This window comes from Octopus sinensis, linkage group LG8 (assembly GCF_006345805.1).
Source record: "Octopus sinensis linkage group LG8, ASM634580v1, whole genome shotgun sequence".
In the NCBI taxonomy this organism is placed as follows: Eukaryota; Metazoa; Mollusca; class Cephalopoda; order Octopoda; family Octopodidae; genus Octopus; species Octopus sinensis.
This window is the reverse complement of record NC_043004.1, coordinates 4,811,826-4,837,916: the sequence shown is the minus strand read 5'-3', so window position 1 is coordinate 4,837,916 and position 26,091 is coordinate 4,811,826. Positions and strand designations below refer to the sequence as shown.

Genomic DNA, 26,091 nt, shown 5'->3' with positions numbered 1-26,091 from the left:
AATTACCCTTACAAAGGGGGAAAAATATCATCATATTTGTATTATTCAATATAAATATATATATATATATATATATAGAATGAAGTAAGCGGAGCAAGAACACACACGAAAATGAAAAGTGACATTGAAGAGGTCACAGATGTGTGACGAAAGATTTCCGGACAATGGACATGAGTTAAAATAAAAACAGTAATAAACAAGTGAAAAAAAATATATATATAGTGCGTGTGTTTATTTAAAAAAAAAAAAAAGATCATCCCAAAATACAATAATATCTGTTTCAACTCATGATTTTACATCAGGAATCTTGCAACACAGATGGATAAACACACACAAACATATATATTGTTAAATACATATACTAATGTATATGCTTTGTGTATTTTCCAGTGGCTGCAATGGCGTAGTGGAGTATATAACACATGTGTTAGATATATGTTAGACTATTTTCTTTAGTCATCCATTTTTCTATGCTTGCATGGGTGGATGAAATTTTTTTAAGCGTATTTTCTACTGCCAGATGCCCTTTCTATTGCCAACCTTCACCAGTTGCCAAGTAAGGTAATATTTACCCCATGACCAGATTGGTTTTTACAGAAGACTGGAAATGAAGGACATTGCTTGCGTGATGGTGGCACTTGTGTGCAACAATTATGCAAAGTCAAGGCAAGAAAACAGGAACAGACACATACAACAGGCATCTATTTCAGTTTCCACCTACCAAATCCACATCCAAGATTTTGGTCTGCCTGAGCCTATTGTAGAAAACGCTCACCCAAGGTTCCACACAGTGAAGCTGAACTCTAAACCAGGTTACTGAGAAGCAAACATCTTAACCACACAGCCATATTCGCACCTATTTATGTATGAATATATACATACAGGGCTGTGCTCCAGTATGGCTGCAGTCAAAAGACTGAAGCAACTAAAAGATAAAAGATAATGCATGCACATACACACCTTTTTCCTTAGGCCCATAACTCCTGATAAACTTGTTGAGACATCACTGTCAATTTTAAAACATGTGATGCATTATGGACATCTTAAACTAAAGAGAGGCTATCACTCCTCAGAACTGGACACAGCCATTTCTCTACAGAGAAGAATCAACTCCAGTACTTGACTGGAACTTTATTTATCAACCCTGAATGGATTTAAGGGAAGCTTGACCTTAGTAGGGTTTGACCTCAGGTACAGAGAAAGACAAAGACTGAAAGATATTCCCCATAAAGTTTCACACACACACACACACACACACACACACACACATACAACCACACTTATCATCATCATCAATTTATATTCATTTTCAATACTGGCATAAGCTGGACTGATGATCTAAGTCAGATCCTATTTTTGACTCACTGCAGAGGTCAGAGAACCACATTTTGCTCTTACATTCCATTTCTTACATGGTCACTATGGATGGATGTTCTTTCTAACACCAACCATTTCACAAGAGTGATGAAGATACATTTGATCGTGACACAAGTTCTAATAATACTATCATGTCTTCAACAAGGGTAAAGCGTCCTCTTGACTTAATATTGCTTCTGCTTATTTGTCAACCACTTTACAAGGATGTTCTGTACTGGATGCATTTTATAGTAGAACCAGCAGTGGTGAGGTTGCTTTGTACCTCACAAAACTAAATAGGTGTTTATATATATATATATATATATATATATATATATATATAGAGAGAGAGAGAGAGAGAGAGAGAGGGAGGGAGGGAGAAACAGCTGTTAGACCTTCTATCTATAAACACTCTAATATCTACACAGCCTTGGCTTTTTTATCTTATTACGCAAAAAATTCTTCTTTACACACGCTGACATAGAACCAACGTTGAACTCTTTATTTCGCAATATTACCGAATCTGGAACTTAAATATGGTCAGTCTATAGCACTTATTCAACATTACCTGACACCTTTGGGTCTCAATGACACCATTATCTCATATATATATATATATATATATATATATATATATATAGATATATATATATAGATATATATATATAACTCATGCTATACTTAGAAGCAATGCACATTACCAGGATTTTCAACTCAAATACAACAAAGCACTCCAAATCCTTAAAATATCATTAATTGGTCTGACTTCATTTTATACACACATACACACAAATGTGTACATATGTGAGTGTGTGTGGGCACATGGTACAATGTGGGAAATGAAGAGGAAGAAAATTCCTCTAACAGCAACTAGGAGTAACACTTGACACTTGTGATAGGAATAACTATCTATATAACAGTGCCTATCAAAGTGGCCACATTCCAAAGCATCCTGGAGAGGCAAGTTAGTTAGAGGAAAAAAAAAAAAGATGGTTGAACATTTTAAATGTATCAATGGATAGCAGGCAGCTGGCTACTATAAACTACTTCCTGATGCAGCCAGTTTACTATCAATGTCAATGTGGTTAGAGTGAAATACTATTGCAGAATATTGATTACAGAAAAATCAGCACCCAAACTCAACACACACATATAGAATCATCTTCATCATTTTATGTCTGAGTTCCATAGTGGATTGGATTGGACGTTATATATTTCAATATAAAAGCCTGGAAATAAGAGGTCTTGAAATCATGTTCTAGATTGTGTAGCAAGAGTATAAATGCTGTAAAGAATGCTGAATGATAAAAATGGTGACTCACCTTTCCATCAGAATCTTCACTAATCCTATAGTGGTAAACCCTTCCTTCATATCGTACAGATATGGAGCGTTGACCCGGGCTACTTTCACTCTCGCGAACTAAAAAGCTGCCGTTAATTCCACTGCTTAGTAAATATTCCGAAGCATTCCTAGATATAGGTCCATGGTACCAGGAGAATTTGTCTAAGCTATTAACTGGAGCAATATAGTTACTTGGTACCCAACCAATGTCACCAGCTTTGTTCTTTACCTCACACCATTCACCACCTTTGTTGTAGCCAAGAATCGTCATTTGTTCACCTGCACAGATAAAACAAAAGAGAGTTTAGTCATTTGAAAGTACAACAAAGGATGAAGAGGTTAAATAAATACAAGAACAAGATACTCATAACTTAGGTGTTCAGAATGGTTGTAGCAGGTTTTCAATTTTTCTGACAGTGGAGAGTAAAATTTAACCTAAAAGTTGAAGTAATAAAGATGTCAACCCAATACAATACAACAGAAAACTTAAACTATCATATTTACTCAAACATAAGTCACACTATTTTATACTTGATTTCAACAGGTAAAACTAGGGTGTAACTTATGCACAGGGCAAAGCTAAAACTATGAGGGAGAAAAGTTGTTTTTTTTTTACCAAGAATTAACTCTAAATTAGGGATGCGACTTATACACAAGTAAATATGGTAAAAACAAATGAAAACTTAAATCTAATTTTAAAATAATTATTTTTAAATAAGACACAAGGCCAACAATTTTTGAGCAGGGGAGCTTGGTTAATTACATTGTATGCAGTATGTGACTGGTGTTTTATTTTATCAACCCTAAAAGGACAAAAGGCAAAGTTAACTATAGCAGGGTTTGAACTCAGAACATAAAGGGCTGGAATAAATGCTACAAAGTATTTTCTTTGACATTCTAATTCTACCAATCCTTTGCACTAATTTAACCTAAAAATAATAACATGCTAAATGTAACTTAAAAATAATGGTTTCTGTCTGAGGCACAAAACCAGCTATTTTGAGGAGACGGAGGTGTGAGTCAATATTATTGACCCTAGTACAAGACTTGGAGGGATGAAAGGCAAAGCTGACAACAGTGTGGTTTGAACTCGGCGTGTAAAGAGCAAGAACAAATACTGCAAAGCAGTTTGTCCAAGACTCTTAACAGTTCTGCCAGCTTGCTGCCTTCTAAGTTAAAAATAATAAAAAAGTTTTATTTAAACATTTAAAGAATCACTAAAAATTAAGATGTAATTAAAAAGCACATCATCATCATCATTTAAAATCCATTTTCCATGCTGGAATGGGTTGGACAGTTTGACAGGAGTTGGCAAGGCCAGAAGCTGTACCAAGTTCCATTGTCTGTTTTGGCATGCTTTTTAAGCTGGATGCCCTTCCTTATGCCAACCACTTTACAGAGTGTACTGGGTGATTATCATGTGGCACTAGCACCAGTGCTATATATGTGGCACCAGTACCCTTATGGTCACCAAGTACTTTGCAAGACCCCTACCCACCCACCAAAAAAAATGTGAAATTTAAATTATCAAATAAAAATAACCTAAAACAAAATAAAGTAATGTTTTGCTAGGAGAGAATAAAATTAACATCTATTGTTCAATGGAATAATTCTACCATGTAGCCAAGTCCTATCTGCAAGCAACAATCAATGTTAGCTTATAGGCAGAAATGGGATAAACACCTTCATATTTTAAATTCTTGATTCAGAAAGAGATTCTTTTTCCTGTCATGAATATAGAATTTATTAGTATTGTTCACATATCAAAGTAAGTTTTTTGTCCTCCTACTATTTTCCTTTAGTAAAATAGTTTACTTTAAAGCTTATATTTTGTATTGTATTTAAAGAAAGGGAAAAAAACATTTCTATATCACATAACACTAAACTGTTACTAGATTTGAACTTTCACCCTATGTTTTACATTGACCAATAAATAATTAACTTTGCTCCTCCTTTCCCCACTAAAATAAAAAATAATGAAAGAAAAATGGTAAGCTGTTCTATTTGATGCAGTAGAAGAGGGACAATGACATTATGATCTTAAAAAAATACTATAGTAAGAATTAAATTTTATTCTAAAAAAAGTAAACATTTGAGTTTAACCTAAAAACACTCAAAGTTCAAACTTAACTAAAAAGAACACTAACATTTAAATTTGACTTAGAAAACACCAAAAAGTTTAAATTTAACCTAAAGAAAAAAATATACAAAATATATGAATTAAATTGAAACGAAAACCAATATTTCTCTTATGTCATTAGAATGCCATTAATTGCACAGTAGTTCCAGTTACCCTAGCACCTCTTCCAGATACACTGAGGCTAACAATTACACACAAGCTTCACCACTTACAGCAGTGAACTTTCTCTCTCCAAAATAACTTCACACATCCAGACAGACTGGTTTATTGAGAGCTGAGACAAGTGCAGTAATGATGACAAAAACACAAATCACTGAGTCTTCAGCTGTCAAGCCAATGAAGTTGGCCAGCTGCAATACTCCTCTGTTAAGAGCCTACCGCTCCTGGAAATGGTTAAATGCTTGTCAGGCCATGTAGTCAGCTGGCAACAATATTAGGATATTTCTTATCAGACACACAGGGCTGATGAGTGTTTCTTTAAGAAAACAAATTATAGATGGTATGTCAATGAATATGAATAGCTCTGCAGTAATGTCATTTATGAGATCAACCAAGAAAAATTACTCCACCACAAATTATTGAATTCAACTTTTGAATTCAATACGGAGCTTGTTGGATAACACCAGCAGACTTTGTCAAATGTTAATATACATATAGTTCAACCTTTTTTGTCATTATTTTAATATTCTCATACTTTAAGGAAGTGAGCTGGCAGAATCATTAGCATGGCAGGCAAAATGCTTAGTGGCATTTCATCTGGCTTTAAGTTCTGAGTTCAAATTCTGTCAAACTTCACTTTGTCCGTTATCCTTTTGGGATTGATAAAATAAGTACCAGTTGGGCACTGGGGTTGATATAATCAACTTATCCCTACCCTGAAATTGGTGGCCTTGTAGTCCATCCTGCTTTATCATTCTTTATTTTAATATTCTCATACTTCACAACAATCATTTCAACTTGATCTTAGGAGCTATGTTTCTGCTCCTATAGCTGTCTGTCTGTGTATACATATATTTGATGTGTTGGACTACTTTGAGAAAACTAAAAGTAGCTGTTTAGGGCTGCTCTGATCACTTAAAATTACTATTATTAAGCTATAATTAAATTTTTATTGCTTATGAAGTCTGAGACCTCTCACTCACAACAACAACAACTTCATATTACGCAGATAAGTGTTGGCTTTGTAGTATCTCTCAAACTTTTACTTCAACTGGAGCATTAGCCAAGCCAAACTGACCAATCTCAGAGGGCCTTTGAAGGCCCTGAGTACAAACCCTTCCTCCAGATAAATCCCATACAAAAATTAAAAAAAAAACAGAGTAGGGACATTCCAGAGAAGAATTAGCCAAGTTTATTTGCCAAGAACAAAACAAAACCAACTCAAAGGCTCAGTTTTCAAGTGACTCAGCAGTGTTAATGATAATAAGAATATACCTCATACCAGTAATAACTGCTTCTAGCATAGGCACAAGACCTGAAATTGGGGGAATGGAATAGTTGATTATACTGATTCCAGTGTTTAACAACTTGTAATTTAATTTATTGATACCAAAGGGACAAAAGGCAAAGCTAAACTTAGTAGAATTTGAACTGAAACAAATACCACAAGGTATTTTGTTTCACATTTAAATGGTTCTTTCAATGTACTCCCCTAAATAACAAGAATAGCTGTTTCTAGCATTGAGTTCTTTATTTTTTTTAACACAGACACACAACCTGAAATTTGGTGTGAGGAGAAAATTGATATCATTGATCACACCACCTTCTAATAATGATAACCCTAATCCTTTTGACTATAGGTACAACACCTGAAATTTTGGGAGAAGGGCCTAGCCGATTACATTGATCCCAGTGCTTAACTGATACATTATTTCATTGACCCTGAAAGTATGAAAAGCAAAGTCAACCTTGGCAGAACTTGAACTCAGAATGTAAAGACAGACGAAAAGCCACTAAGCATTTTGCCTGATGTGCTAACAATTCTGCCAGCTCACCTCTTTAATAATAATAATCCTTTCTACTATAGGGACAAGGCCCGAAATCTTGGAGGAGGGGGCTAGCTAATTACATCGACCCCAGTTTTCAACTTGTAATTACTTCACCAACCCTGAAAGGATGAAAAGCAAAGCTAAACCTTGGCAGAATTTGAACTCAAAATGTAAAACTGGAAGAAATGCTACCAAGTATATTGTCTAGTGCACTCGCAATTTTGCTATCTTCCCACTTTATAATAATAATAATATTTTCTACTATAGGCACAAGAACTGGAATTTGTGGAAAGGGGATAGCTGATAACATCATCCCAGTGTTCAACTGATATCTATTTTACTGACCCCAAAAGGAAGAAAGGCAGAGTGGACCTTGGTGGCATTTACAAGCCAGAAAGAGGAATAGTTAATTAATTCAGTTCCAGTATGGACTGATAATTTAGTTTCTCAACCCTCAGAAGAATAAAAGGCAAAAGTTAATAAAAGTTAACTGCTGGTGTGAAACATGTACACATGCACACATACATCTACATTAGTAATAAATAAAGTGTTTGCCCTAAGTGCTTTGTGAACAGTAACAGTCAGCTGAAGGAAGAATCAAGTTAAGCCAGATGTCAAAACTTAAAAGAAACAGAGCGCAAAAAAAAATTTTTTGGAGTAAGAAAGGAAGGAAATAGCAAAGATAAAGCAATTTCAAAATTGGTATGGGAGCACCCATCAGAGTACAAGACTTGTAACTTGAAATGTGCAGCAACACAAACAACTAGTGAATGTATCTAAAAACATGTAAACTTGAATGATTCATTATTAGATATCTTAACCCTTTTAATAGAAACCCCTCATAAATTCTTCTCTCATTCTATGATATAAATCTGCCTATTTTAAAATATTTATGTTGAAATTTAAATCTCCTATTATAGTTTTATTTAATAACCCTGCCTTGTGTTCCAAATACTAAGTAAATAATGAAAACAATGGAAAAAATAAGTTGTTAAATTTACTATCCCTTGCCCACAAAAAAAAAAAAATTCTAAATTATTTTTAAAACTGAAAAATATAGGGCAGTGTGTTAGTAATACATGCATATGTAGATACTCATGTTTATGCAAAAGGAAGGCCGGTACTTTATCCATGTAATGCAATATTATAAGAGAATATCTAGGCAGGAGATATGTTTTTCGCATTTTCTATTCAGAGACAAATCTATGTAAAAAATGAGAGATGATGAGGGTAATGGCAGTGGTGGTAGTGCTAATGATTGCGATGGGAGGGGGTGATAATGAAAACAGTGGTGATAATAATGGTGATGAAGGTGGTGAAGATCATTTCTGTTATTTAACCCCAAAGAGACCTATCATAAAAGTATACCATCTTTTATTTATTTTTTTCTCAGTGTGCCAGTGGCACATAAAAAGCACCATCCGAACGTGGCCGTTGCCAGCGCCGCCCCGACTGGCTTCCGTGCCGGCGGCACGTTAAAAGCTCCAACCGATCGTGGCTGATGCCGGACCCCCATGGCACCTGTGCAGGTGGCACGTAAAAAGCACCCACTACACTCGCGGAGTGGTTGGCGTTAGGAAGGGCATCCAGCTGTTCCAACGTGTCTATTTGGCCCAGCGCCGCCCCACTGGCTCTGTTGCCATTGGCACTAAAAAAGCACCATCCTAACGTGGCCTTTCCAGCGCCGCCCCGACTGGCTTCCGTGCCGGCGCACGTTAAAAAAGCTCAACCGATCGTGGCCGATGTCCGGACCCACCATGTGGCACCTGTGCAGGTGGCACGTAAAAAAAGCACCCACTACACTCGCGGAGTGGTTGGCCGTTAGGAGGGCATCCGCTGTAAGAAACTCTGCTGATATCTGACCTGGTGCAGTTGTAAATGCCCCTGGCTTCCCAACCCCGGTCGAACTGTCCAACCCTGCTAGCTGAAACGAAAACGTTAACAACGATGATGAATATGATGATACAGTATGCCTAGGAATCATATTATTCAAATTATCACTTCTGGATTTTAAGAAGGCAGGATGAAACTGGAGAGATATTTGATTTTTATTTCTAGCAGATCGAACAACCAGGCTAAAGGCTCCTCATCCACTGGTAATTTTTCTGTTAGGCTAATGTAATTACTGTGCATCTCCCAATTCCCTAACAAACCAATTCAAGCAGATTTATGGTACACAAGTAGCTTGTTAAATGTATAGATGTGACCCACATACCCAGTACTGTAGATATCTCACATGCAGTAGTTTGTATGAACTGCAGTGCAGCAATATAGATGTGTTGCATTGTCTTTATTATCTACTTTGTTCGTGAGTATAGTGAAAATGTACTGAGTAACTTTTGCCTACATTTGGCCAGTATGTTGAAGGTCTTCTAGAATTTTAGAGCAAGGGTCAGTGAAACAACATTTACTTTTTGTCTTGTTTCAGTCATTGAATTGCAGCTATGTTGGGGACACTGCCTTGAAAGCTTTAGTTGAACAACTTGACACCCCTACACCACCACCCACACATTTATTTTTGAAGTTTGGCACCCCTACACCCCTGCACCATACCCCCATATTCATTTATCAAGTATTTCTAAATAGAATTTCAAGTTTTAAATTCTACTGGACTTTTTCACCAAACCATGAGGGTATGGGGATGTAAACAAACAAACACCTGATGTCAAGTGGTGGTGTAACAAACATAAATACATAATGCACATGTGCATATATAAATATAAATATATATATATATATATATATATATACATACACATACAATGGACTTCTACACAGTTTTCTGCCTTCCCAGTCCTACCAAATCCACTCACAAGGCATAAATCAACTCAGGGCTGTAGCAGAAGACACTTGCCCAAGGTACCACTCAGTGGGACTGAACCCAAAACCACATGGTTGCAAAGTGAGTATCTTAACCATACAGATACACCATTTATTATTATTTTTTTTCCTGCTATATTGCTTTATTATGGTTCAGCCAAACAAAAGAAGCAGTACTCGTAAGGTTCACAAAAGAAATTGATACAGATGTTCAAACTGTAATCTTTCATCTTTCACTTGGTTCAGTCATTAGAGTGTGGCCATGCTGGGGCACTACCTTGAAGAATTTTAGTCGAATGAATCAACCCCAGTACTTTTTTTTCTTTTTAAATACTGGTACTTATTCTATCCGTCTATTTTGCCAAACTGCTATGGTACAGGGATGTAAACACACCAACATCAGCTGTCAAGATGTGGTGGGGGGACAAACACACACACACACATACATACAACAGGCTTCTCTCAGTTTCTTCAACCAAGTCCACTCACCAGGCTTTGGTCGGCCCGAGACTATAGTGGAAGTGTATAGGTGCCACATAGTGGGACAGAACCGGGAACCATGAGGTTAGGAAGTAAACTTCTTACAACACTGCCATACCTGTGCCTGTTGAACATTACTCTTAAAGCTTGCAGGTGAAACATGAGCAGGAGGAAATTCCATAGAATTCTGGGATGAAATAATTGCAAATAGTGTGGGTGTAGGGTGAGATATTGTCTGAGTGTCAAAAGGAGGCGAGTTTAGTTTGTGGGATGGGCCAGGGTGGAGATGATATGTAATTAGCCGACTCCAAGGACTTGAGACTATTGTAGTCACAAAAGTAGAAGAAAAATAAGGAGATAATGAGTCTGTGAGCTAGGGGGTGTAATGTTTTAAAGAGTGGTTATTTGTCAGGCATTCAAATTAGCCCTTTATATGATGGGTCTGGGATGTTGTTTGTGAAGGGCAGTGGACCTCAAACAGGGTTCACATGACCTTAGGGGTCCATATAAGATTTTGTTGTTAAAATTTATGTGTAATAAATTACTTATACTTCTACAGTACACCAAATATTAAAACTTTTTTTTTATACAATTCCTAATATCTCCCATGCAACATCATGTAAAAGCACCTGTACAGCACCACGTAAAAGCGTCTGTGTGGTGCCACATAAAAGCACCCTGCACATTCTGTGAAGTTGTTGGTGTTAGGAGGGGCACCCAACAATAGAAACCATGCCAAATCAGACTGGAGTCTGGTGCAGCCCCCCCCCCCTACACACACACACACACGCATACACTCCCAGCTTGCCAGCTCTAGTCACACCATCCAATCCATGCCAGCACAGACAACAAGCATTAAACGGTGATGGTGATGATCTCATTCTAAACACATAAATAAGATTCTTTAAACATGGAATGATGACAGAGGGTCCACCCAAGCAAAATAGAAATCAAAGAGGTCCTTAGATAAAAAATGCTTGAGAACACCATCCCAAATGTAGGAGCAATATTCAAGTTCCTCGTGAGCTTTATAAAGAGTCAGTAGTTGATCAGAGCTGAAGTACTCACTGCTCTGCAGCTAATACATGTCGCTATAGAAACTGTATAGCAGTAGATCATATTGTATGAAGGCTGCTGTCTATTTTTGGACATAAGAAGACAAGAAACTAAAAGAAATAATTCGTCTATTTAGGTTAATTAGTTTGAGGATTAATGAATTGAAACTTTGCCAACAACATTATGTGATGTCTCCCCAGCAAAGTCCATGGTTGTCTTAGTCTTCACAGCTGAGAAGTATGTGCCACTTCTGCTTCAGTGCTGGAAGTGGGGATTGATATTAAAATGCAGTGGCTGTCCAACCAGTTATAAATATTCTTAGTTTCACAATTACTTATGCAAGATATCTAAAGTTCAGTCTTCCAACTAATGATAACATAGAATAATGAATACACAGATTTTTTTTTTTATGGTTAAGGACAAAAAAAAAAAAAGCAGATAGTCTATTTTATCCCTAATACTAAATTCAGAATCTCCCATGTTTAAAGTTATGATCCCTTAAAACAGCTTTGGAAATGACAATGATCACACAATTTTGGAGGAAACTACTGCAAGTTGTAGAAGATTTTGTTTGATGATTCCCTGATTCTACAAATTCTACAAGCCTTTAATAATAATAATAATAATAATTATAATAATAATAATAATAATAATAATAACAATGATGATGATGATGATGATGAATGCCCTGATGCAGTACCAGGCAGTGGCTCTCGTGGCTTCTCATCTTAACTTATTGGAAGTGTTATCATGTACATTATTTTGTCTTGGTTTAAGAGATGGACTACAATAAATATTCTGCTCAATACCACGGATTTGCTTGTCAGTTGTTTGGCCTTAACCAGTTGAGCATATCCCGTAGTGGCTGATGATTTGTGCATCTCTGATCATGAGCAGTAGTGGAGGAGCATCATAGCCATGTGTTGAGAGGAATTCTTTAGCGTTTTGAAGCATGGGTCTTTTGTTCAACATCCTTAAACAACTGTTATTCAGAGACCTTTTGAGTGAGATGGGCTACTCAACCTGAGGAAAATTCTAACCGGGCCCCACCTGCAAGGTCATATTCTGTTTCTCTATTATGAGATCAATATGTCGTGCACATATGGTTGTGATGCATGTGCCTGGTGTACCCTTATCGGACAGGTAGTCATGATGGGTATATTGGGTTTTGTATATTTTACCCCAGTGTCACTTTGATGGCAAGCACTGCTCTCTCACTCAATAATGATGATGATGATGATGAATTAGTTGTACAAGGCCACAAATTATGGAGAAGGAGTAAAGTTGATTGGATCAATTCTCAGTACAATGCCAAGTGATACTTGTTTCAGTTAAATTGTTGCTATAATACAGCAGGAATAGTTTCTATCCTCAACACAAAGTAGTAACAAAGAAGACAGTGGTGATAGCAATGGAAATGAAGGAAAGTTAATTGAATCAGTCTCTAGTAGATTATCGTTAATTTTTGATCACTTAATGGATGAAAAAATAAGTAAATTCAGTGACATAAAAGTATCTGTGCTGGCTCTCTATAATACCATCTTCACAATGTCTTATACTAATAATATTACTAAGTTCTATTAACAATCAGAACTGCAGGTTAGTATCAGGACAGTCTAACTTGTACTTGTAATGGTAATCTCTGTATTGGAAAAAGAGGACAACATAGCAAAGCAGTTCATTGAACAACTCACACACTGAAGTGCAATTCAGTTTAGATAGCTTGCCTACTAGTCCTCATCGGGTTTTCTCCATTTTCTCTTCATGTTTATGTCCCAGAGCATGTGATGGTATGTGTGTGTGCACACGCACGCACACACGCACGTGTGTGTGTGTATGTGTGCATGCACACGTGTGTGTTCTGTGAAAACAGAGAGCAACAGCAATAGCAGTGCATGGCTTATAGAAAGAAGAGTACTCAATACCAGAGTAGCAAAGTGCACTTTTATTTCAAGTAAATAAATTTGATTATCAGATACTTCACTACTGATAGTAGTGTTCAGGTAATGTCTTTATCTAAATACTGCCGCTAGAGAGAACAACATAGTGGCAAGTACATAAAATCAAACTTCACCAAACTTTTATGTTCTAGATATATATATATATGAATTTTTTGCGTAATGAGATAAAGACCAAGGCTGTATAGATAACAGAGCATTTACAGATAGAAGGTCTTACAGCTGCTTCTAGGATATGAATTAATAATATCCCTTCATCGAAGACAGTGTGAGAAGAAAAATTAAGTCATAGTTAGTTTCGATGTGATACAAATAGGGATATTATTAATTAATATCCTAGAAACAGCTGTACGACCTTCTATCTATAAATGCTCTAATATCTATACAGCCTTGGTTTTTTTATCTTATTACGCAAAAAATTCATATATACACACGCTGACATAGAACCAACATTGAACCCTGTATTCACAATATTACCGAATCTGGAACTTAACTATGGTCTGTCTATAGCACTTATTCAGCATTACCTGACACCTTTGGGTCTCAATGACACCATTATCTCTTTTATATATATATATATCATCATCATCATCATTTAACGTCCACTTTCCATGCTAGCATGGGTTGGACGGTTCAACTGGGGTCTGGGGAGCCCGAAGGCTGCACCAGGCCAGTCAGATCTGGCAGTGTTTCTACAGCTGGATGCCCTTCCTAATGCCAACCACTCCGAGAGTGTAGTGGGTGATTTTATGTGCCACCGACACAGGTGCCAGACGAGGCTGGCGAACGGCCACGCTCGGATGGTGTTTTTATGTGCCAGCCAGACAAGCTGGCGAACGGCCACGCTCGGATGGTGTTTTTATGTGCCACCGACACGTGCCAGACAAGGCTAGCAGATGACCACGCTCGGATGGTGTTTTATGTGCCACCGACACAGGTGCCAGACGAGGCTGGTGAACGGCCACGCTCGGATGGTGTTTTTATGTGCCACCGACACAGGTGCCAGACAAGGCTAGCAGACGACCACGCTCGGATGGTGTTTTTTATGTGCCACCGACACAGGAGCCAGATTAGGCTGGCGATCGGCCACGATTGGATGGTGATTGTTACGTGCCCACAGCATGGATGCCAGTCGGTGCGGTACTGGCTACGGCCACGTTCGGATGGTTTTCTTGTGTGCCACCGGCACTGGTACCACAAGGATACAAATTCCATTGATGTTCATCTATTTTGATTTTGTTTGATTTGATTTTGATATACACATATATACATATATTTATATTCTTTTATTCGTTTCAGCCACTTGACTGCAGCCATGCTGGAGCACTGCCTTGGAGGATTTTAGTCAAACAAATCAACCCCAGGACTTATTTTTTACACCTAGTACTTATTCTATCAGTCTCTTAGGCCAAACCGCTAAGTTAAGGGAAATGTAAGCACACCAGCATGAGTTGTCAAGAAGTGATTGGGGGACAAATACAGAGACACATACACAAACACACACACACACACATATACTATATATATATACATATATATAATACATATACATATTATATATACATATATATATATACATATATATATATACATATCATATATACATATACATAATATATATACATATATAATATATACATATATTATATACATATATATATATACCTATATATAATACAGATACATATATACTACACATATATATACACATATATATATACATATATATACATAATATTATATATACATATATAACATATATATATAATACATATATAATAAAATATATATATATCATATATATATATATATATATATACATATATATATATACATATATATATATACATATATATATATATATATATAATATACATATATAAATATTATAATATATATATAATAGATATATATATATATATATATATATATATGAAGGGCTTCTTTCAGTTTCTGTCTATCAAATCCACTCACATGGTTTCAGTCAGCCCAAGCCTATAGTAGAAGGCACTTGCCTGAAGTACCACACAGTGGAACTGAACCCGAAACCATGTGGTTGGGAAGCAAGCTTCTTACCACACAGTCATGCCTGCACCTATATATAGGCAAGTGGGATTAGGTAGGTGGGTGGGAAGGTAGGTAGGGGTGTAGGAATGTAAAAGACCCCCCTTTGGTCATGAATGACCATGGGCTTGCACCTAAAAAGTTACCCTCCATACCAGCTACCTCTCTCCAAGCCACTGATGTTATCCAAGGAAAAGGCTGATACAGCTTGGCACCAGTGATATCGCAACTCATTTCTACAATTGAGTGCACTGCAGCAACATGAAATAAAGTGTCTTGCTCAAGAACACAACACACAGCTCTGTCATATATGTTATATATATTTATTTTTAAAATTTTCAAGTTCATGCACTTACCATTATTCTTTAAATGGTTTCAGTCATTGGATGGCAGCCATGTTAGAGCAATGCCTTCAAAGGAATTCTAATAGACTACTTATCGATCTCAGTATTCATTTCAGCTTCACACTTACTTTATCAGCCTCTATTTATTGAATGCCACCACAAGATCCAGTCTTGTTGCAGTGGCTTGTATGCCTCAGTGATCTTGAACTATGCTAGTCAAGCACAAGCTCTTGGTAAGACCTTCCATGCTGGAAAGGACAAAGGATACAGGCCAGACTAATATGGACCTCTTCCCCAACATAAAAATGGGTTTGCATAGAGCCAACAACCCTGCCTGGGAAAAGCTAAGTTACAGAAGCATCAATGACAATTCAAAGCCAACAAGACCTATAAGAACAAAAGACAGACCAGAGTTAAAAACAGTGGAGAAAAGTCACTGATGACTTCTGCTCCATAAGGAGCAAATGGTCTAAGTATAATAATTTTTTAAGGTTATGTTCAGTGAAGGTGTGTGGCTTAGTGGTTAGGGTATTTGGCTCAGGATTATAAGGTCATGAGTTTGATTCCTGGCAGTGTTGTGTCCTTAAGCAGGGCACTTTATTTCATATTGCTCCAGTCCACTTAGCTGGCAAAAATGAGTAGAACATGCATTTCAAAGGGCCAGCCTTGTCACATTTTTGCATGTCAATGGATCTCCCAGAAAAGTATATTAAGGGTACACATGTTTGAGGAGTACTCAGCCACTTGCACACTAATTTCACGAGCAAGATGTTCTGTTGATTGGATCAACTAGAACCCACATCAATGTAACCAATGATTTTTACTTATTTAAGTTATGACACTTGTCTCTGAATTAGATTAGAAAATCTAATAGGCGTAGGAGTGGCTGTGTGGTAAGTAGGTTGCTTACCAATCACATGGTTCTGGGTTCAGTGCCACTGCATGGCACCTTGAGCAAATGTCTTCTACTATAGCCTTGGGCTGACCAAAGCCTTGTGAGTGGTAGACGGAAACTGAAAGAAGCTCGTAGTATATATGTATGTATGTATGTATGTATGTATGTATGTGTATATGTTTGTGTGTCTGTGTTTCTCCCCCCAACATCGCTTGACAACTGATGCTGGTGTGTTTATGTCCCCGTAACTTAGCAATTCGGCAAAAGACCAATAGAATAAGTACTAGGCTTACAAAGAATAAGTCTTAGGATCAATTTGATCAACTAAAGGCGGTACTCCAGCATGGCCTCAGTCAAATGACTGAAACAAGTAAAAGAGAGATAACCCTAAAAATGGAATAATAGAATTGTTAATACACAGTAAGACAGTATGACTGATAAACTTATAATATACTTAGTACTATATTGTGGTTACAAAATGAAATGCTGTTGTCTTACCAGTAACTTATCAAATTGCTTAACCTTCAACATAAAGTGAAGCATTATTTTACACTTCTCACAAAATTTCCAGCCACTCAAATTGATTAACAAGTAATTGGGTAAACCAAAACTACAGTAGAAGACACTTGCCCAATGTGCTATGCAGAACCTAGTGAGGGCTATGTCAACATATACTTTTAAAGTTTCAAGTCACAAATTTCTCCTCAAGGTGAACTAGATTTCTAATGTAAGCAGTAAATGTCTATAAAACAAGCAGCACTGATGAGATAATATCTCAGTTTGTTACATAGTACGACAATAATAAAAAGAAGTTGTTTTGAATGTTTATTTTACTATTGACAAGTATGTATTATCTGTTGATTTAAGTGTGTTTTATCTGTTGATTCCCATAAATACATCGCTGATTGCTTTCTAGCAATGTTAACCTCATTTTAGTTGGAGATGATGTATTATCGATATCTGCAAATTTTATTTGCATAAGTATAATAATATAAACACTATTATAAATTGTTTTAGAGAGAGAGAGTTTGCAGCGTTTTAGTGATGCAGTTTCAGTAATGGTAGATTTCCACATTGCTTAGATTGGAGGTGGGAGAGGTTTATGTGCGGAGGGGCACACGTGTGTGCATATATGAAGAAAATTTGGTTTTGGCATTGTAAAGTACCAACTTGCAAGTCAAACACCCACCACAAAACCATTTCTCTTTTCCGTCCTCCCTCTCCTCTCTCTCTCTCTCTCTCTCTCTCTCTCTCTCTCTCTCTCTCTCTCTCTCTCTCTTTAACAACTTTGCTACTAGGTATGTGAGGCAGGTGTTTGTGGGTCTAACCTAGAACATTGCACATAAATACATCATTATAAAGTGTTCTTTTCTTCGGTTGCTGGTTCTAGTCATCTAACTACAACTATACTGATGCTTTTTGTTTTTGTTTTGTTTTTTTTTTAAATAATTTCAACTCCAGCCTTATGTTCAGACTGGTACGCACTCACATGCATACAGCAGGCGTCTTCACAGTTTGTCAACCTAATGTGGCTCGCAAGACATTAATCAATCTGAGGCTAGAATAGAAGACATTTGCCAAAGGTGTCACAAAGTGGGTTTCACACCAGAACTTAATAGCTCATCATCATCATCATCATCATCATTTAGTATCCACTTTTCCATGTTTGCATGGGCTAAACAAAATTCGTTGAGGCAGATTTTCTATGGCCAGCTGCCCTTCTTGTTGTCAGCCCTCACCTATTTTCGCTTACAAACATCACATGATATCAAGACAGGGGTACGTACACACACACACACACAAAACATTACATACAGATATATAGGGGATGGGCTTCTTTCTGTTTCTGTCTACCAAATCACTGGCAAGGCTTTGGTCGGCCCAGGGCTATAGTAGAAATCACTTGTTCAAAGTGCTACTCAGAAGGAGAACCGAAGATCAGATGGCCAGGAAGACAGCTTCTCAACCACACAGCCATGGTCGTAAAGTGAATTTCTTAACCACATGTTTATGTCAATTTTTTTTTTTACATTGTAAATCACATTGGCCTCCAACAGATCATCAGTAAAAATAAAAAATATATCAAAGGAAGAAATAACCCACATAGAAGAAGAACTGGTCTTTCAAAGATAACTGCTAAATGCAGTCCTGGATTTGCAAAACTTTGATTAAACAGGTTCAAGAACGTGATTGAAAGGAAAGGTATTAATGTATTATCTGCATTTCATCAAGTTATGGCCAGGCTTCTAAAATACTATAGATAACCCCAATTCAAGCTTAAAACAGTTGCGATTAATCCAACATATTTGGGTTGTTGCTTCATAAACTTTGAGAGATTAACAGATTTCTAGTCAATAGTTTTGATCACAAGTCATATAAAATCCTGCTGCTATCATGCAGTTGACATTTCCAGGGCAATTGCCAAAATTATTTACTAATCTTGATATCAAAAGAGTGGCAGCAATGTATACAGTAGTTGATTATTCCATTGCTGAAATGCAGGTAATATATAAATGAGGCAGTTAATATGTCAATGAATATGTGCTTCAAGTTGACAGGAAGGTGACAACAGCAACAGGTAGGTCAAAGAACATTTTAAATGAGGTAATGAGCTGCATGTAGAGATGATGATGATGATGATGACACCAACAACAATGAGGAGGAGGAGGAGAAGGAAACTGATGACAACTTTTAAGAAACTAGAAATGACAGAAATTTAACAAAAATTTATTTGTTTCTGTCAAATTTATTTATTTACATTACATGATCAATGTTGTTCTTCAGCCCCAGGTCTGCCATGATCCAGCAGTCTTATACTATGATCAAAGGTATTCGAGCTACAGCCATCCTATTTTTATTGATTTTTCTTTTTTTTATATAGATGTTACGATGTAATGTGAAGGTTATATGGTTGTCATTTCTAGCAAGTGGGGAAAACATTATACAAGATTGTCTTTCCTGGCTCTTGTTATATATGTGTTTCTCTTAATAGTGCATTTTATGACTAAACTATTGAAAGTTGTGCTCAAATATGGCTGTAATCCAAAGACTGAAACCAATAAAGAAAGAAAAGGCTGTGTGTGTATGTGTTTAAGAGGTTGACTTAAGGAGGGGCATCCAGACATAGAAAACATGACAAAGCTGACATTGGGCATGATGCAGCCCTGTGGCTTGCCAGATCCTGTCAAACTGTTCAACCTCATGCCAGCAAGGAAAATGGACACTAAATGACGATAAAAGATTCACACACATTGAACCAAGTTGTCTTACAGTGATGTAGCTTGAGTGTATGCAATATGGTCACTGGAATATTTTAAATATTTTAAACTTTAATTGAAAGCACCTCTCTTATGTACTAAGTAGGCTCATAAGGAGCATTATATTAAGTAGGCCCATAAAGAGCACTGTATAGTCTGGCAACACATGGCTTCTGAGTAGCAGTGTTTTCAATTTCAAAACTCAGTGTTATGTAAGACATCTATTCAGTTAATCATGCTGTACCCAATGCACTACAACAACAAGATCAATCTACCCAGTTCTGGTATGTTGTTGATTAGCTATCAATCACAGAAAGATGAAATACAAAGATGACCTAGATAGACAGATAGAATGTAACTGACAATGAAGACTTCAAAGGCTGCTATTGGTACTAATACTTCAATAACTACTACACCGACTCAGATTAAGTTTATTTCAATAGTGAATCATCAAAAACATAACCTGCAATATACTTATGCAAGATAGTTCTTAACTAAGTATATTTAGTAGCTAGACTTAGTATTTACTGCAGCTTTTTTTTAAAAACTCCCATTTCCATGCATTTTTAAAACATCAAAGGTACAATAGCAGCTACTGAAATACAATTCTCTCTTATTTGGAGGTAATGTACTTGCTTCAGCTATTGTCATCTTCAATGGGTAGGAGACATTTTGGTACAGCCATTTTGGCCCGGCCTCTTTAATGTCATAAATTCAACAGGCTTTCTTCTCAGGATCCTTTAGTACCATGGAAATTTTACTCTAGTAAACAACTTGTAATCACAACTACTAAACTTTGTTTAACTTCCTGCTTCACTATATGTATAAGCTGGCTACTGAAATATTGACGAAATGTGGAAAATAGGAATTTTTGTTTTTTTTAAATTTCACTATGGATTTCTGCATATCTTTGACTAAGTAGAACTGACAGTGAATTTAGATTTTGGCACAGAGAGCAGAAAAATTGTGGGAAGAGAGACAGGCAGAAAGAGAGAGAAGCATTAAGATGTATTAAATGACTTTGATTGCTGGAAATATGCCTCTAACTCCTCCCTCTCTCTCTCTCTGTATTTGTTTATATGAGTGTGTGTGCTTTTTCTTTATACAAATTTAAAAGTCTATGTCAATTGGTTTCAATAAATAAACTATAATTCTCTGTCTGTCTGTCTATCTATTCTGTGTACATGTGTGTGTGTGTTTGCTTTCAATACCCAAAACTACTATCACCAAAAAAAGATAACAGGTTCAATATCAGACACCTAGTCATTTCATTCCAATCTTCAACACAAAAGATTTCTTTTTTTTTTTTTCTTTAATCTATGAATTTTGGTGAAAGTGGAAAGGGAAGCACCAATACTATTTTGTTTGGGGGGGGGGGCTTCATTGACTGATTGAGAGGAAGGCAAGAAATCATGACTCATTTGTTATTCTGAGGCTGAAGACATGGTCCAAATGTTTGCAATAGAGTAGACTCCACTAAAGATACTCAAGGACCAAATGATAATGCTAAATTGGCATAAGGCGGCGAGCTGGCAGAACCGTTAGCACGCCGGGCGAAATGCGTAGCCGTATTTCGTCTGTCGTTACGTTCTGAGTTCAAATTCCGCCGAGGTCGACTTTGCCCTTCATCCTTTCGGGGTCGATAAATTAAGTACCAGTTACGCACTGGGGGTCGATGTAATCGACTTAGTCCGTTTGTTTGTCCTCTCTATGTTTAGCCCCTTGTGGGTAATAAAGAAATAGATAATGCTAAATTGTATGACTGATAGGATTCAATACAATTATTGTTCACGTAATTTCACTTACAAGTCTTGAATGCAACCTAAGGTTATGATATAAGACACCTTCCCAAGATGCAACACAGTAGAACCAAACTCAGAACTATGTGACTGTGAAGCCAAATTTCTTAACCAGACAGCCATGCATGTCTTCAATTTATCTCCTTTCTCATTGACCTTTAAAATCAGTTCTATTGTTGTCATACATTTTTCTCTCTTTTCATTATTAATAACATGGTCTATTCACTAAAAATAAACCATTATTTCTGCTCATTTCTTTCTCTGTATTATATCTTCACTGTAACTCTTTTGCATAACTGCCTTGTGACAATATTTGTAAGGAAATACAATGTCCGGGATTCAATGAATTCCAAGAGGGATTTAGCAAAATTAAAGTAACTTTAACATTATTAACTTGATATTTGGAAAATACAGAAAGCCCTTACATAAAACTATAATGGAAGGTTTTAATTCACATATGAACATTTTAAAATGAGAGGTTTTGTATTATTAAACCAGAAGTGGATTCAGATTGACTGAACGGATGGATGCATTAGGTGACTAGCATGTAAGGGAATGCAGCAAGATGTTTCAGAGGTAATGACACTGTAGTAAAGTTAAAAGAGTCAAGAAGAAACAGTTTGTCATTAAGCCAATGGTTAAAGAATCAGTCCTGACATCATCTTTCAGACAGGGTCTAGGATGTTTGTATGCATATCACAGAAGCACAAGCCTACATATTCTTTTATTTGTTTCAGTCATTTGACTGCAGCCATGCCAGAGCACTGCCTTTAGTCAAACAAATCGACCCCACGATTTATTCTTTGTAAGCCTACTACTTATTCTATCTGCCTCTTTTGCCAAACTGCTAAGTTACAGGGATATAAACACACCAACATTGGTTGTCAAGCAATGGTGGTCAGCCCAAGGCTATAGTAATAGACACTTGCCCAAGGTGTCACATAGTGGATTTGAACCCAGAACCATGTGGTTGGTAATCAAGCTACTTACCACGCAGCCACGCCTGCACCTATATGTGAACAATATTTCAATGAAAGTCTTATTTGTGTTTTGCAAAGATCTTCCACTTATCAGAACTCAATCTTTGATCTTGAAAAGCATATGAAAGGAATCAGAAGTAACAGGAACAACAGATAAACCAAAGTAAAAACTATTTTATCATCTTCATTAAAAAAGTAACTTACCTTTTACAATACTGAGTTGGTTTTCTCCACCAGACTGGAAATCATATAAAGCCACAAACAAGTTTGGATCATCTTCAGTCTGACTGGACAGTAAATTTTCTTTGGACATCCATTTAGTACCCAGCGCTTCAGTGGGTGCATCAGGTAGTGGACGATTTAATATTGCTTCTGCAAAAGAGAGAAATAATAAGATCTTTCAGTCATGTAGCTAAACATTGAAGAAGAGTTTGGTTATATTTTAGATATTTCACAACACAGACTAACAATGAATGATATCTGGAAGAGGAATATCTTTAGAGTGAAAATAAACCAAAGCAACAACAATACCAAAGATCAACAAAATGAGGAAGCCACTTCATGGTTCCATAACTTGCACCCAAATCTCCTCCCAAATCACATCCTGGAGTCTTGAGAGGTAAAGAATACATAAGATGGTATTGGTCTAAGGCATACTGAGAAAAGAAAAAAGGGAAAAGAAGACATGATCACATCTTGAATGCCTTTGATTATGGACCCGGTTATTTGGTATGACCTGATACTAAACATCATCATGCCAATGACCTATGAACTTTCAGTTATTATCACAAAAGTTTGGAATTACATATAATAAAAAGGAATATATAAATTTCAATCAAATATATTCATGACAAATCCATTAGAATGGTGAACTCCAATCCATCACTTGAGTGCAAGATGTGGCCAACAACACTATTTAAATGCAATTAAGTAAGTGCTTGAGGATATTAAAGTCAATTGAGTCAAGTGTTTAACAAAGTTATAACAAATTAACCGTTAAGATTCTCAACTTAAAATGTTATTAGGAATTATAAGCATCAACATGAGGCTGGAAAGAGTGATAGACCTACTGAAAGAACTTAAACTACATACCTGTCACCTACCAGGTGACTACATAGACAATTACTCTATGGGATACCTGTAACTCCTTCACAAATAGAGTCCTATGAAATGTCTTTCTGAAAGGAAGTTGTAATGTTCACACCTTTCCCAAAAGCATTAGGAGTTCTTTGTAAAAGAAAGCACTAAATGAGAGTGAAAAATCATATCACTGACCTGGTTTACAAAGAACACCACACCATGATCCCACTCCAACCCTTGAAATTGCTATTAATTATAAGTAATGAAGAAACTCCAAACATACTTCATATGTGGCGTTGGTGATAGCAGTGACTGAGGTAGTGGTTGTGACAGTTGCCATGGTAGTACAAGTGGAAACTTGACCACTTGACCTATCAAGGAGCGACATAGATCAGCATGAGAAGTGGAGTCAAGCCATTCCTATACTTGCCTGATGGTCAGAACACTTCACTCCCCAGTAGAAATATGAAACATAACGAAGGTTGGTTCAAATCAAAGGAATAATTCAGAAATGATATTAAATTCTTTAAATTGTCTATAGAATAGGACTATGAGATAATGAATGAAAGAAAGGGTTATTGTTTTTTTTTTTTGTCTTTTTTATATATAGAAAGGGTATAGGATAATATAGCAGAGACAGTGGGGATGTTTCATATTTCAATATACACTTCATGATCGCTTAACTTCCTAGAAGCAGTAGCAAAATATCTACTGAATCATACACAAGCATTTAAAAAATTTAAATCTATGTATTGCAAATTGACAACCTATGTTGGAAAAAATACAGCTAGGTCATGGCTGATCTAGGCTTACCAACAACAACAACCTTCATCGCAACCACAACTATTTCCACAACCAATATTATCACCACTACCATCACCACTATGACAACAAAAGAACACTTCCATCAGCAATAATACAATTACTACTGCCTCATACATTTCTTGAGGACAAGAGAGATACACAAGAATCTTCAGCAAAAAAAAAAAAAAAAAACAATCAGAAGAATTATTCAAAAAAAGTTCAATAGTAAATTCAAAATATCTACCACAGAAAAAGAAAACATATCAATATCCCACACATCATCTATATTGGTTAATTATTGATTGAATCACAAGAAATATTCCAAATGAAATAACTAAATAGAAAAAAAAAGGAAAGAAAAAACAGAAAAAAAAAAAGAAAATGCAACCACAAACTGGATCATATATATATAAATGGTATATATGAAGCCAAGAGTGGGAAGAATAGGTGGTTTACCAACATTTCAGCAAACATGTCATTTACCAGATGATTACACTGATTAAGTTGATTTCAGTGTTGAGCTGTAGCAAGACAGCTTAAACATAGGTTTCTGGTAGCTGCTTAATTGAGTCTGCCATCTTCAATATAGAACGCAACTCATTACATTGAAACAATTGGTTGATTCCTTTAAAGACAGCGATATAACTGAGCCATTATGCTTTAAACAATCACTTAAGAGTAAGTTAATACTATGTATATGCACAAAATAGGAAATGCAAAACTATTCATTTATATATATATATATATATATTCCAAACCCTGCCAGTATTGAAGATGGACATTTAAAGAAGATGCTTCTATTAAATAAATAAATATATATATTTATTAATATTTAGCAGAAGCAACAGTGACTCAAGGGCCAAGAGTTTCGTGCATTGACACTTATGGACATTAAAACAAGGTGGCTCTATATAAATTCAATTATTTTATATAAGGGAGAAGCCAGCAAACAAAGGCACATGCCATAAAAAATCTTTTCAAAGCACATTTATTACTTGAAGAAGGAAAAACATCTTAAGGCAATGAATGGAGGAGCCTCTACATCACCCTTCATATTGCCAAAATTAGCATTAAAATCTCTTACAACTCACAGCAAATTGTCTTGAAAAAGAAAAGACACACGTTGGATACAGTAGTAGGATCCTAGGATACTAGCAATGAATCCTGTAAGCAATTATTGAGTATAAACAGATCTAAATTGGAGCAAATAAGTTTACCATTGATATCATCAGATAACATTTCTCTCCAACATAGATTTATGTCTAAAATGCTACCGTTTCTGTATCTGTACAACAAAACACTTTACTCCACTTTTGAACTGATTATATATATTGGATAATTTAGTCCTAAATACACTATGTTTGGAAAAAAAAGAAGACAGGATGGTCACAACTAGAAAGCCTTTGATTATATATCTTGCTCAATCAGTTAAACAATGAGAACACAAATCAATGACAACCCCATTGCATGATAGCCAAACCTGCTAAAAATAGTCTCCACTTATCACACACACTCTCTTGATTTAAAGAGGCATATATTTGAGAATGTAGTCATTGTAGTGAACTAAGAAAAGATGGAATGATCATGGCTGGAATGCCTTTGAACCTATGTTTGCTGAGTCAGGATTGGCTTGAAGCTAAAACAAACTGCTGTCACCACTGTTTATGTATCATCAATTTATTAACCAGGTATAGTTAATAGGTAAATTAGTATTTAATATATTTATTA

The 26,091-nt window shown here is 36.2% G+C and overlaps 1 protein-coding gene across 1 annotated transcript in view; it reads right to left on the bottom strand.

Moving 5' to 3' along the window:
- LOC115215117 (tyrosine-protein kinase Abl) overlaps window positions 1-26,091 on the bottom strand; it is a 215,069-nt gene that overhangs the window by 5,760 nt on the left and 183,218 nt on the right. Inside the window, exons 2-3 of the mRNA XM_036505193.1 lie at window positions 22,684-22,851; window positions 2,677-2,977 (exon numbers count right to left, since the gene is read on the bottom strand). Of these exons, the coding sequence (XP_036361086.1) occupies window positions 2,677-2,977; window positions 22,684-22,851 (469 nt within the window). The remainder of the gene's footprint in view (window positions 1-2,676; window positions 2,978-22,683; window positions 22,852-26,091) is intronic.